Genomic DNA, 14293 nt, shown 5'->3' with positions numbered 1-14293 from the left:
TTGAATATCTCATCACTTTGCAAATTCATCTCATTTTACACCAGAATAAACAGTGGCTGAACAGACTGAACTGGACAGGCAGACTCCCATGACCCCTTCCCACGCCGGGATGGGCATTCCTGGGGAGCCTCTGGGATCAGCTCAGGGCTCTGAACAACCCCAGGTCCCCACAGCCCCACCTCTCCTACCACACACAGCACCTCGAGGGAGGAGGACATAGCCACCCTGATCCTTGGCGAGCTGCAGCTCCTGGAGGTGCCTCACTCCAGAGCTCCATCTTTTCCACAGCTTCCACAGGAGCTGCGTGTCAGGGCCTGCAGCTGCTCCAAGGCACGGCTCAGCCTCTCCCCTGCTCCTGCAGAATGGCTGAACTCATTCAGAAGTGCATTATGGAGGATCAAAATCATCCAAGAAATCTGAGGCTGGGGATGAATCTGGGGAAGACAGGCAATCCCAGTTTGTGCCAGCACAACCCCCTGTGCTCCAGCACACTCTCACTGCTCACGGCTCCACAGTGGCCACCACCCTGGCCCTGGGATGGGGTGACAGAGGCCAGGCTGCTCTCACAGCCCCAGCCCAGCCAGGAGGTCGGGATAAGCATTACTGATTACCCCAAGAGTCCCTCAAACATCCCTCGGGTACAGGAGCTGTCAGCACACGGTTAGGAAGTAACTCAGTAAATCCCAAACCCCCTCCCATCACTCCTGACCCCGCTGTGTTTGGTATCTAACCAGAAACAAGGTAGCAAAGCTTTGTTTTGCTAATAGGAAACACAAAAGTTACGTTATTTCCCTTGTCATTACAGCAGCTGACAAATTTGGGTTCTATATTTGTGAATTTTATTGAGTCTTCCCTTATTTTAGCCTTAAAATTCAACCTTCAAGCCTCCACTTCAGTTCCACGGAACCAAAAATATTTAAAATTGCAGTAATGACAAGTTACCATCTGCATTTACTGAGGATGGGCTCTGTAACTTTACAGCAAAGCCACAACCAATCTCCAGTATTTACACCAAACGAGCTATTTGCATCCAGCAAAGCAGGGCTGCTGGGGAAGAGGAGGCTGGGGGAGATGGAAAGTCTACGTGGGCAAGAAACTTGGAGCTGCAGCCAAGGCAGCTCCAGACAGCAGGAAGACACTCCTGGAGCCTTCACCAAGCCAAGGCTGCTGTGATTCAGGTTCACTACAGACATCCTGAGTGACACAAGGTCCTTGTTACTTAAAAATACTAATTTTGTTTCTGTTTTTTTTTTTTAAAAGCCCACCAGGCCTTGCTTACAGTAATTTTTGAAGCCTGCTTCTGTTGCCCCACACTCGCTTCTGTCCTTGGGCTTTTATTTAATTTCCATCCAGAAAAATCCAGATTTCTTTCCAGGCAGAATGAACAACGTGGGGAGTTGCTTAGCGAGTTAAGAGGAGCGTGTGCTGGCAGCTGGGGAGAGGATACAGGAATTGCCAACCGTGCCAATGCCATGGGGGCAGGAGGAACAGCCAACGCTGCAAAGTCTCCACTGGTTCCAGGAACAGGAATAACAAGAAAGTGTAAGGCAACTCGTATGAGGAAAGGAAGATGAGCCATGACTGCACCTTGACAGCAGTGACACCTCTGAACAGTTGATTGCCATTTCCAGAGTGATCAGACACAAAGCTCTCCTCAGTTCCTGCCCCTCACTCTGTGGGAGCAGCACCAGCACGCTCAGAGTCCTCACTACAGCCAGGAAATCCCTGCTCTGGGGCTCAGCAGCACATGGCACCTGCCTCTGCTGGCTCCCAGCACTACTCCCGGGTTCCCAGGAATATTCCTGGCTCCCAGCACTACTCCTGGCTCCCCAGCACCCCAGCTGAGTGATTGATTCACCTGAGCAGGGGCAGCAGATTTAGCACCCCGCTCCAAGGAGAGGGCAGGGAAGGGTTAAGGGCCAGAACACAGCTGAAAACCAAGGAGCACTCCATTGCTCTGGGATGTTTCATACAACACTAATCACTTCATCTGATTTTAATTCCTGACACCAAATCAGCATATAGCTTTTCAAAGGAAATCTTGTCCCAGATTGCAAGGTAATCAATCACAATTAACGTGGGAAGAAGCTTTTGCAACGCCACCATTGAACGGAGCAGGAAGGACAGGGAAGGGTCTCAGAAACATCTTTCAAGTACAGGCAGACAGGATCATTTGGGGTAGGATTGGTCTGTCAGTGTCTCCTGCACAGCAGCCAGTCAGGCTTCCTGCTTCTGCAAGGCATGACCTGAGTCAGGGTGGGTTTTATGCCACCGCTCTCATTTCCTCCCCTAAAGTCCCTTCCCCAGCAGTGTGCCCTGGTCCAGGGAGCCACAATCTGCCCACAGGCTGCTGGAAACCACATTTCCATCAAGGTGATTTTTTCCTTAAACCAGAGAAAATCCTGAAGAGGTTGGTGCCAGACTCTGCTCAGTGGTGACAGGAACGGGACAAAGAGCCATGGCCATAAAATAAAACACAAGTTCCACCTCAACCTGAGGAAGAACTCTCTGTGAGGGTGGCAGAGCCCTGGAACAGCTGCCCAGGGAGGGCTGGAGTCCCCCTCTGTGGGGACATCCCAAACCCACCCGGCAGTGTCCCTGTGCCACCTGCTCCAGGTGACCCTGCCTGGGCAGGGCTTGGCCTGGGACATCTCCAGAGGTCCCTCCCAAGCTGTGATCCTGTGAGAACTGTTCAAGGTGTAACCCCATGCCCAGAGAGAAATTCTGATCCAGCAGTGAGGGCATTAACCTGGATTCTGAGCTATGGTTTAGAGCACCCCTCTGCCACCTGCAGGGTGCAGAGCCAGGGAAAGGCTTCCAAAACATGGAAAACTCCTCCTTCAAGCCTCGCTGGTCTGCCACAATAACCTGAAAGACCCTGACATACTTGATACTTAAATGTCTCCTCTCAAAACACTGTCCAGTTATCCACATATAATATTTAAAAAAATAATGTTCAACTGTGCTGTATGCAGCAGCTGCCCCAGGACCTTCCCAGGAGATCCAAAGCACTGCTATCACCACAAGTGCCCCACAGAACAGTAAGTAAAGGAGTTTGGGGGTTTTTATAATAAAAAATACCCCCCCACACCCACGCAGTGTGAGGGGCAGGGCTGCAGGACTCCCCAGAACAGAGACAACACGTGCAGCCACAGCACATAAAGGCAGCTTCTGGAACACGTGATCACACTCAGTAACCTGGCCTTGAATGGGAAGCCTTTTCCTTGATTAGCCATGCAAACCCCAAAGTCAAAGATAATTTCAAGAGAAAAGAAAATCAAGTTTTAGCTAATTCCAGCACTTCCACTGTTTTGCTGGATCTCCTGCACAGAGGGAAGAACTCTTGCTGAAAGCCTTTCACAAGGAGCAGGGCTGAGGGGAGATCACCTCTAGCCTGGCACTGGTTTAATTATTTACACAGAGTTAATGAGTACCAGACTCTCCTCCTAAACTCGCACAGGGTGCATAGTCCTACAGTCATTTGGACTTTAAATCCACCCTTGGTTATGAAGTACAAAACTGCAAACAGGCCTCCAGGAAGGATCCCACAGAGAGCAGGGAGCCCAGGACCTGGCAGAGTTCAGGTGGCAAAGCAGGACAGTCCAACCCCTCCGAGAGAATTCCCACAGTAACCTGGAAGCAAAGGGAGACATTCTGCAACACAACCAGAGAGTTTCTCTCAAGGAAATAGGGGAGAGGCACAAAGCCACAGGTTTAAGAGCAGGTTACTGTGTGTGCATTTTTGCCTCTGCTCTCCACACCTGGAGAGACAGGACAAGAGACACTCAATGAATGTGATTTGAGCTGGAGTATTTCCCTAATGTCCAACAAGCAGCACTGAGACACGGGGCAGCTCACTGACTGTGCTCAGGTGTGGCTGGTCCTGCTCTGGAGGAGGATGGGGGGCTTGGTGACCTCTCCAATTCACCTCCAGACCTCTGCTCAGCAAGGGAAACATCATCACCAAACAGACAAGGCAGGCAAGGAGCCCACACTGTGTTCTGCCCTCCAGAATGATCCAGTTCAGGGCTGACACCCAAACCAGCATGGCCATTTCCAGAGCAGCTCCCTCCCTGCCCTGTGCCTCGTGTGCTCGCTGCTGGAGCCCATCCTGGGCAGGGTGAGCAGTGCCAGCCCTGCCCATGCTGAGCCCCTGCCCCAGCAGAGCCATTCCCAGAGCCTGGAGGAGCAGCTGGAGCTGGGGCTGGGCCCAGGGTTTCAAACATTCCTGCTGGCTGCTCACAGGCAGGGTGCCAGCACGTGCTGACATCAGAAGGGAAATGGTAATTTTCAGCGTTTCTCTTAGTCAAACCTGAATGAAATTTCACAAGTGAGTGGAGGGGAGGAAAGTACTTCTTTAACCCATTCATCCTCCCCGGGTGGGAAACTCCAGAGCCCTCCCAGCTTCAAGAATTTCTCTTTGAGAAAAGAGTCACAGAATCTCTAAGGGTGGAAAGCTGTAAGTGGGAGAAGGTCAGAGCCACCTTTGGCCTCAGCCTCCTCCCAGCCACATCCAAGATGTGCCCATCACATCCCACCAAAACAAAGCCACCTCTGGTCCCCTCTGGCTCCCCACATGGCCAGGCACCCACAAATCCAGGACAAGGAGTAGGCTCTGCTCCACCAGCTGCATCAGGGGTCCCAAAAACCACTGCCCATGTCTAACCCACAGCTTCTTGGACCAATTTAGGCTTAATGTTAATTATCCAGGAGAGACAGAAAGTTACTTAAGTTAAAAAAAAAAAATAGAGAAAAAGAAAGAAAGTTAATAGCAATTTAATTTGTCCTTGAAAGTGTTTCAATTACCAGAGCTGGCTTAAGGAAATAATGACATGCTGGTTATCACATGAAATGCCAATAACTGTAATGGAGCAGCAGTTTTTTTGGAGTTATTTACACAAACTGATTTTTCATGGAAATTTCATAGGAATTAAGACATAAACACTATATCCACTCTCTCATAAAGATATTTCTTTACCCTATTAACAGAATTAACCAGTCCCCCTATTTGAGCCTATACACTTTTGTCCCTTTTTCCTCCCAGAAAAAAATGTAAAGAACATTATTAGAAATTAGACTCCAGCCACATTTTACTCTTAACACCTAAAGCAAAAAGAAATACTTGCTGAGGAATTCTGAGGCTGCTTTTATTAACTTTACCTGTCATTATGCAGCATCCTTTATGTTTCACTACAGAGAACTCTTGCCCACGTTGTGTAAATACTCACTGAGCTGTCACTTAAAACTCAGAAACACTCCAGAAAGACTCTGTGGCAAACCTGGAAATGCTCTCCTTGATGTGGTGCAGGAGCCCTCAGAAAGGCTCCAGCTGCAGGACTGAGCTGCTGGCTCACAGCACCGGAGCTCAGGTGCAGGGAAGAGCCAGGGTGGGAACCCCTCATGATGAAACCATGTCTGACTGGGACAGGGAATGGTCAAACACGTACAGGAGCCAAGTCCTGGCAGCAGCAGCTCCTCCTGCTGCAGCCCTGTGCTGCTCTGAGCACAGAGCTCCATCAAAGGGGTCTCAGTGTGTTCAGCTAACGCCAGGGAGGGAGGCTGGGGTCACTCACAGCTCAGCATGAGACTCCGAGGATTCACATTCCCCTCCCCACCCTTCCCAGCCCTGGAGCCTCAGCCCTTCCCAAAGTTCCCACAGCAGCAGCTCAGCTGCTAAGGAACAGCCACTGAGGGAATTCAGACCCCACGTTCCAGCCCTGCTTCACAGGGAGAGACAAAAGGCTGCCTGAAACCCAGCAGAACTTCAGACCCAAAGAACCCTAAAGAAAGCCAGCTCCTGCAGAACTTCAGACCCAAAGAACCCTAAAGAAAGCCAGCTCCTGCAGAACTTCAGACCCAAAGAGCCCTAAAGAAACCCAGCTCCTGCAGAACTTCAGACCCAAAGAACCCTAAAGAAACCCAACTCCTGCAGAACTTCAGACCCAAAGAACCCTAAAGAAACCCAACTCCTGCAGAACTTCAGACCCAAAGAACCCTAAAGAAAGCCAGCTCCTGCAGAACTTCAGACCCAAAGAACCCTAAAGAAAGCCAGCTCCTGCAGAACTTCAGACCCAAACAAACCCAGCTCCTGCAGAACTTCAGACCCAAAGAACCCTAAAGAAAGCCAGCTCCTGCAGAACTTCAGACCCAAAGAGCCCTAAAGAAAGCCAGCTCCTGCAGAACTTCAGACCCAAACAACCCTAAAGAAACCCAGCTCCTGCAGAACTTCAGACCCAAAGAACCCTAAAGAAACCCAGCTCCTGCAGAACTTCAGACCCAAAGAACCCTAAAGAAAGCCAGCTCCTGCAGAACTTCAGACCCAAACAAACCCAGCTCCTGCAGAACTTCAGACCCAAACAAACCCAGCTCCTGCAGAACTTCAGACCCAAACAAACCCAGCTCCTGCAGAACTTCAGACCCAAACAAACCCAGCTCCTGCAGAACTTCAGACCCAAACAAACCCAGCTCCTGCAGAACTTCAGACCCAAACAAACCCAGCTCCTGCAGAACTTCAGACCCAAAGAACCAAAAGCAGCATCTCCAGAAGCAGAGAGGATGTTGTATTTGGGATTGGAGTTGTCCTGGACACGACTGATGGGTGGGCACAGCGTGGTCCTCCTGAGCCCCCCAAAAGGACACGTGCTTTATCCCCAGGTGAGGAACTCCCCTGCTTTCCCAGGGAACCCAAAAGGGCAGCAGAGCTGCTCTGGTGCCACCCAGGAGCTGGTGGACAGGAGGGACCGGACACAGACCCAGCAGCTCTGTTCCAATGTGCCAAAAACCAGCTTTTTTCTTCCCATCCCACTTGTCATTCACTTCCAGCTGGAGATTTATGGCTCTGGCTAACAGACATCCAGTCCAGTTTTCCCACTGCCCGTGCATGAATTAAAGACTGAACTTTTTGCAGCCAGCACACAAGTTTTGTAGGACTTCTTAAAAACACTTTTCCCTAGCAGGAAGGTATCTTTCCTTTCTCTCCCACCAGAACAAAAGGGGAAATGTTGTTTTCCACCCTTGCTGATGGTTTAAGGACCATTCCAGAGGGAAAAAGCAAGTGGCTAAATATTGATAAGCTTATCTTTTCCATCTCCCCAACCAGGTTTGCTGCCTTCAGTTTCTGTTTTGCTGCTCCTTGAGAGTTTCCAGCTCTCCTAGCAGGAATTGGGCAATGGCATTGCTGATGAGCTTCTCCCCAGAGCAATCCATCACACAGGAGTTGCAATTCAAAGAAGAGATCAGGCTCACCAGCCAGGGAATTTTAAATACAGAGTAGGAACTGGAAAGGGCATTTTCTCCTCTAATATTTTAATTACCCAGAGCACAGATGCAAAGGTTAAAACTGGATTTCCAATTGGTGGTGTTCCTTTGAAAAGAGCAAGGGAGAAAAGTGGTGGAAAAGTCGTGTATGAGGTAACAGATAAAACCAACAGCTGCACTATTAAGCCTAATTTTAGACATTATTTTCTCTCTGAAGGAAAGCTGCTGGGATTTTTAGCACAGCCCTCATGGAACGTGTGATACGTCTGTAACACAGGAACCACTGACCAGAGTTCTCAAATGAGACAACAGAAAAATCCCAAAGCATTATGAATGCACCGAGCTTATGAGAACAGTCAGGCACAGCTTTGTAACAGAACATTTGACTGTCCTGCCTCCCCCCAGCCCAGTTTCTAATATTATTTAAGACCAGGGAAGACGTTCTGCCTGCTTGTTGAGGGAAAACAGGAAGTTTTCCTGATTCCAGAAACAGGAAACAGAAGTTGTAGCAGGTAAAAGGAATAAAACTGGGCAGTTCCAGGAAACCACTAAGTATTCTACCCCCCCAAAAAAGGCCTGGAAGTCAAACATAAAACCTTCCAGAAAACAAATTTCTGTCTTGCAACCAACAACATCCTTACAAGAGACACACCATAGGGGGAAACCCTTCCCTAGCCCAGATAATAAACAAGGATTCACAAGGCAGCTCAATTAAACTTCATAAAAAGCAGTAGGAAAGCCTTGCTAACCCCATTTCACCACAACACTCAAGTGGTTTGTCCTGGGTTTCCCAGTAAGCTGGTGGTGATAAGGGCAGGGAAAAATAAAAGCTCCAGCTGAGAGTGAGGATTGAGTTTTACTGTCCTGAATCCCACACACATCCTGCCTGGAAACACTGGACACCTCCAAGCTGGGCATCAGGGAGATGGTACTGCAGAAAATGAGAGATTTTAAGAGACTCAGACAACTCCTGGTTGACTTCAGGCTGTTTAAAAAAGATAAAGCAGCAAAACCTCCAGTGTCCACACCAGGATTAACAAGATTTTATCCAAAAAAAAAAAAAAAAAAAATCAAAGCAGCACAATTTTCCTGCTTTTTCTAAAACAGCCAAGCCCTAAAATCGCTCATTCAGAGAAAGGAGATGCAGCACCCTCCTTCTTGTTGGAAAGCTCCAGTGCACAACACACAACTCCAGGGCTCCTGACATTACAATGCAAAGCAAGGAAAAACCACGAGCCAAGAGGAGCCAGGTCCCAATTTCCCATTCCAAGACATCGCAGCTCACTGGCAGCACAGTGCCTTTTGGTGCCAATTCAGTTTGAAAACCATATTTCCAACAACGTTTTTCATGCCTCACTCGTTACTTAAAGTCGGAATCAAAGTCAACAAAAAATAGCTATTGTATGGCAACAGGCCCAAAAGCTTTTTTTAAATTAACATAAGATTAAAAAAAAAAAAGATTAAAAACTGCTTTCACTAAACTTATAACAGAGGCCTTGAGATGCCGGGGCACCTACGGGGAGGTTATCCAAGATGTCAATGTTTAATGTGATCCAAAGAGTTCTCCCATTACAGGAGACACTTCGTTGTAGCCAAAGCCTGAGAAATGCCCATCTATTAAAGGCAGGGAAGTCCTTTCTCTCAAGCAGTTTCCTTTAAATCCCAAGACCCTGGGAAAACTGGCGCATTACTAAGAGCTGCTACATGCTCTGAGGGGAAGCAGTGGAAACAAATCCATGGGAGAGCTGGAAAAATTGAAAACCAGGACCCACGGCCTGGCTTCTTACAAGTCATTCCCACAGCAAACCTCGGATTTCTCATCCCACACACCACAGATCAGCCATGCTGATCTCCTGATCCTGCTCTGTGCTCCCCAGCTGGAAAGATCATCTGGAAAAAACACCAAGTCCCCAAAACCACGGAGCATCCTTGTGTTCCCTGGCTGTGGGTGAAGTGTCCATCAAGGTTACACAGAGGAGCCACCCCTGTGCAACCCTGGTGTGACCACACACTCCTCTCACTGCAGGCAACATTCCACCCAAACAACTTTCACAGAAAATTACTGGGCCTTTCCTGATGAGCAAAGTGACAAAATCCTCCTGATGGCATCACTCAGAATTCCTGAAGAGCACCTAAAGAGGGATTAGAGGCACCACCCTGCTCCTCACCCCAAACTGCTCTGTGCCCCAGCATTCCCAGGTGTGCTCTTCCCACATCCTCCTCCCCAGCCTGCCCGGAGATGTTCCTGGCAGGCTTCTGGCAGGAGAGCTGCCCTCTGCTCTGCTCTGCCAGAGTTCTCAGAGTTGGGTGGGAAGCACTCGCTCTGCTCATAGCTGTGCAAGACAAAGAAAGACACAAAGCTTTAAATTCTCCTGATCCAGGGAATTTAGGAGTATACAGCACAGGAGGCTGTAATTCAGGCCTGGAGTATTATTATTATTATTAATCAACCTTTTGTGGGCAGCACAGATGACACGTGGAAGCTTTTTTCTTTAGATACCTCTGCTCTTCTCTTTTTCCAGCAGAAAAAGAGGAATTGTCAGTATAAGACTACAATACTGGGAACGAAAAGGACTGGGGGGAAAGTCATTTGGTTTTTGAGGTGAGGGAGTTGCTGGTTAACCTTCTACATCTACTATTTGTCCTTCCTTAAGCTCAACTAATTCTAAAAACAACTATTCGTGAATAATTCGAGTTTATGGGACTACTTACTCAGGTATTCCTAATGCACTGTGTCAGCAGCTCATGGAATTAAGCAAAATTCATTTGCCAAGACAAAAAAAGCTTCTTTTACAAATTTGTACCAGAACACTGACAGAAGTGAACTGCAGGAAAACACCTGAGAAGTTCAACCTGACTCCATATTTTAGTACACGTTTTATCTAAATTGAGATTTCTCAGGATTTACCAGGTAAGCACTTTGTGCATCCACGGAACACATGGCCACATTCCCGAGCAGCTGAAACCTTCCCTGAGGATGCTCCAACACTCCCTGCCAGCCACCACTGGACGTTTGAGAGCCCCAGCGGAGCAGATCTGCTCTCTGGGACAGCGCTACCTGAAAGAAAAGCCAATCCACTCACTCAAGGTGCTGCAGCAGAGGGTGCCTTTGGTAATCAAGGGACAAACAACTGAGCAGTTTTCACATCAGTGCACGACAAGTCCTGAGCAAGAAGGGCAGCTCTGGAGGCTGCAGGTCACCCTAGGTGGTACCAAGTATCTCCGACCCTGGCCTGGAATCGGAGCAAAGCCCACAGAATGGAAAGGGAAGTTTAGTCCTGCACGAGGCCACCACAGGCCTTGGAGACACGAGCACAGAAAGGAACCTGCTTTTAATCGAGGCTGTCAGATAAAGATAGCAGCACCTCTTTTCCCCGTATCTAAAATGTCTGATGCTGTACTGCCTTCTCCTCTGCACGCTTCCTGGCCATTCCTATTCCAGCAAAGAGGGAATTCTACACATCCAACAATAAAGATAATCCTTGGGCTTGCTCTTCCTAGTTCCACTCCTCAGAAGAGTTGCGACACTGCTGAGCCTGACCACAACCAGCACCTGAAGTCTCTAGGAAGCGCCTGTATTTACGGGGGGGAAGGAGACAGATCAGTTCTCATTCAAAGTAAGTCAGAATGTGCCCTAAGACACAGAGCTAGAGACTCCTGCCCTGTATCACAGTTCTGTTAAATGTAAATTGATAATTCTTGGTAACCGACCAATTTCAGCATTTTGGCCACAAGTTTGGTTCTGATTGTTTGGTTGTTTGAAGATTTTTTTTCCTTCTTTAGGCCGTAACACACCCCAGAACCCCCCACATGCTCCCATCTAATAAAGAACCCAAACAGCCCCAGTTCTGAAAAGGGCCAAAACCAGGCAGGAACAAACGCATCCTCAGATCCATCAAAGAAATCATTTATACCAAGGGGAAAGTCACATAACCAAAATAAACAGCAAGCCCATTGTGCGGAGCAGCCCTGCCACCGTTCCGACAACACAGACTCTATTCCAGGCTGAATCCAACATCACAGGGAAAATAAACCCAAGGCACAAACAACGTGCCCTCGCCTCCCGTTCCGTCCGGGGCACGGGGCAGAGGGATGCGGGGCTCAAGGTCACGCCGGGGGATGCGGAGAGGGGCTCGGGGCTGCCCCGTCCCGGGGCTGGCGGAGGAGGCGAGTGTGGAAGTTTATGAGCTCATCAGGATGGTTGTACCATTACATCAGAGGCAATTATAAATGGCCAAGAGCAGGGGATGGGGAGCCAATCAGATCACAGATGGGATGTCAACCTAAGACCAACTGTCTCCTGGCTTTGACAGAAGGATTTTACCTCCATAATTCAAATCCCAAACCCAAGCGATCCGCACTCGCTGCTCCCATCGCCCAGCTCCCCGCCAGCGCTCCCGCCCCGGCCCGCGGCCCCTCCGCCCGCCCCGCGGCCCCCGCGGCCCCGCCGGCCCCTCGCGGCCCTGCCCGCCCCGCCGGACCCCGCCGCGGACCGCGGGACCCCCCCGGGGCGGCGCCGGGGGTCGCGGGGCCGCGGGAAGGCGGCGGCGCTGCCGGGGCCACGCGTTGTCCCGGGCGCGCCCTTCGCCGCCCCGGCCCCCCGCGCCCGGCCCCGCCGGGCCCTCGCCGCCCGCCCCGACCCGCGGGCCCCCGGCAGAGCCCCCCGGGGCCGCGGGGAGCCCGGCGGCGGCCGCCCGGGAGCCCCGCACAAAGGCCGGGGAGGAGGAGGAAGGGAAGGCGGCGAGGCAGCCATTTTAGAGCGAGCGAGCAGCACAGACAATGGCAGCGCCCGGCAGCGCCGGCCCGGCGGGGGGAACCCGCGGGAGAGTCGCCTCCGCCACCCCGAGCCCCCCGAGCCCCGCGCCCCTCGCCCGGCCCCGTGCCCGGACCCCCCCCCGGCCCGTCCCGCGCGGCCCGGCCGGTACCTGCTGGCTCCTGCCGAGGCTCTGTCCCCCGCCGCCGCTGCTCCCGGGGCTCATGGGCGCGTGGTGGCTCCTCGGCGGGGCCCCGCCGGCCGCTGCCCAGCCCTGGCCGCTGCCCCCGCCGTACTGCGAGACCATGTCGGCGGCGCCCTTGGCGGCGGCCGCCCCGTCCTGCGGCCCGGCGCTATAGTCGCCCCCGGGGTACCCCTGGTAGGCGCGGGCGGAGCTGGGGGAGGTGAGGAGCTGGTTGAGGGTGGGGGTGGCTGTGGGCTGCGGGGTGGTGCCCCCTCCTCCCGCGCCGCCGGCGGCCGAGGGACCCATGACCCCGAAGCGCTGCTGCTGCTGCTGGAAGGCGGCGGCGGCGGCGGCGGCCGCGGGGGACTTGGCGGCCGGCGGAGCGGAGCCCCGGGGGGAGCTCAGGGCGTAGGCCTGGGGGGGAGGCGGGTAGGAGCCGGCGCTGCGCCCGGCCGCGTAGTAGGAGTTGTACTGGTGGTTGGGGAAGCCGTGCTCGGCCCCAGCGCCGTGCGAGTTCTGCGGAGGGGGCGGCCCCGCGGGGGCTCCCGCCGGCCCCGGGTAGTTCTGCTCCAGGCCCCCGCTCTGCAGCGCTGCCATGCCAGGGCTTTGTTGTCCGCCATGTTGGTGGAAGGCAGCGGCGGCGCCCCGGCCGTAGGGCTGCCCGAAGCCGTAGGCTGGCGGGGGCAAGGCGGCCGGGTGGGAAGGGGGCGGCTGCTGCTGCGGCGGCGGCTGCGGCGCCCCCACCCCGTCGCTGCCGCCGCCGCCGCCGCCACCGGGCGGCTCCGGGAGGTTATTGTTCAGGGTGGCGGCGGCGGCGGGCCTGGGGCCCGGGTTCCCGTTCGAGCTCTTCAGGTCGGACTCGGCCCCTGCGCCCCCTCCGTTGCTCTCGGCCCCGTCCTGCAGCTCCTTCCCCGACGGGCCCTCGCTCTCCGCCTGCTTCTCGCCGCGCTCCGCCGCCGCCGCCTCACCCCCCGCCTCCTCCGGGGGACAATCCCGCTGCTGCGCCTCCGCTTTCTTCAGCTCGGATGGAGCCGGGGCGCCCAGGCTGCTGGCGGCGGCGGGGGCGACCTGAGCAGCCATGATCCCCCCCCTCCCCGCCCGGCCACCCCCCCGGACCGGTCCCCCCGAGCTGCTCCCTGCCTGGCCGGCCGGCGTGAGGCCTCGCTGCTCTGCTCTCCCCGCTCAGGCGGCGGCGGGCGGCTCTTCAGGGCAGCGGGGGCTCATTCCCCCCCGGCCTGCTCGGCGAGGCGGGGAGGGCTCCGCTGGGCTGGGCTTCCCGGGGCCTGGCCCCGCTGTACCTCCTCGGTTGCAGCCGGCGGAGAAAGGGGAGGAGGAGGGAGTGGGGGGGAAGGAGGAGGAAAGGGGGGGTGGGGGGGGACCCGGGACGGGGCTCCCGGTGCGGGAGAGGCGGGAGGGAGGGAGGGGGGACACGGCGGGCGGGCGGGCGCCGTCCCCGGAGCGGGGCCGAGCGGCGGCGGGGCCGGGCTGGGCGAGCTCCGACTCTGCTCGGCCGAGCGGGCTCAGTCCGACACGAGGCTCAGCGCTGCCATTTTACCCAGCGCCGCGGCCGCCTGCCAAACCCGGAGCGGAGCGCAGCCCGGCCCGGAGCGGAGCCTCCCCCCCGTCACAAAGGAGGAGCGGGCCGGCCCCGGCCGCCGCCGGCGCGGAGCTGCCGCCCGCAAAACCCGCGGCGGATCGGCGGAGCCGGGGGCCGGGGGGCAGCGCTCCCCCGCCGCGGCCGGAGCCGCCCGGGGCGATCCCCGGGGGCAGCGGGCGATGTCCCGCGGCCGGAGCGCTCCCGGGGCGTGCTGGCCGCTCGGCGGCCGCCGGCCCCGGGGTTTCTGCCCGTGGGTTACCGAAGCGCCTCTTCTTTGTCCCTAGAAATTCCATTTAGAATTAAGCCCTCTGCGAACTGTTAGCGGTTGTCATTTCCTCTCCGCTTGGCCGTGTCCCTCTGGAAAAGGCGTTGGCGGCGCGCCAGGGCTGTGACTGCACGCGCGGACAATCCAAGAAAGTCCGGCTGCCCGCTCCTGCCAAGGCGAGGGCGGTGGGCACGGAACCAGGAATTCCCAGATCCAAAACCACCTGAGCGCATCTAG

At 54.4% G+C, this 14293-nt stretch overlaps 1 protein-coding gene across 2 annotated transcripts in view; it reads right to left on the bottom strand.

The window, feature by feature from the left end:
* Positions 1-13530, bottom strand: part of ARID1A (AT-rich interaction domain 1A) — a 54172-nt gene extending 40642 nt beyond the window's left edge. Inside the window, exon 1 of one of the 2 annotated variants that reach the window (XM_050983293.1) lies at positions 12183-13530. In XM_050983293.1, coding sequence (XP_050839250.1) covers positions 12183-13274 — 1092 coding nt within the window. In that variant the 5' untranslated portion in view covers positions 13275-13530. The remainder of the gene's footprint in view (positions 1-12182) is intronic. The other variant, XM_050983292.1, reaches the window with a different exon arrangement.
* Between the last annotated feature and the right edge of the window lie 763 nt (positions 13531-14293).

This window comes from Serinus canaria, chromosome 23, assembly GCF_022539315.1.
Source record: "Serinus canaria isolate serCan28SL12 chromosome 23, serCan2020, whole genome shotgun sequence".
NCBI classification, from domain to species: domain Eukaryota; kingdom Metazoa; phylum Chordata; class Aves; order Passeriformes; family Fringillidae; genus Serinus; species Serinus canaria.
The sequence above is the reverse complement of the archived record's forward strand: the minus strand, read 5'-3'. Positions and strand labels throughout refer to the sequence as shown.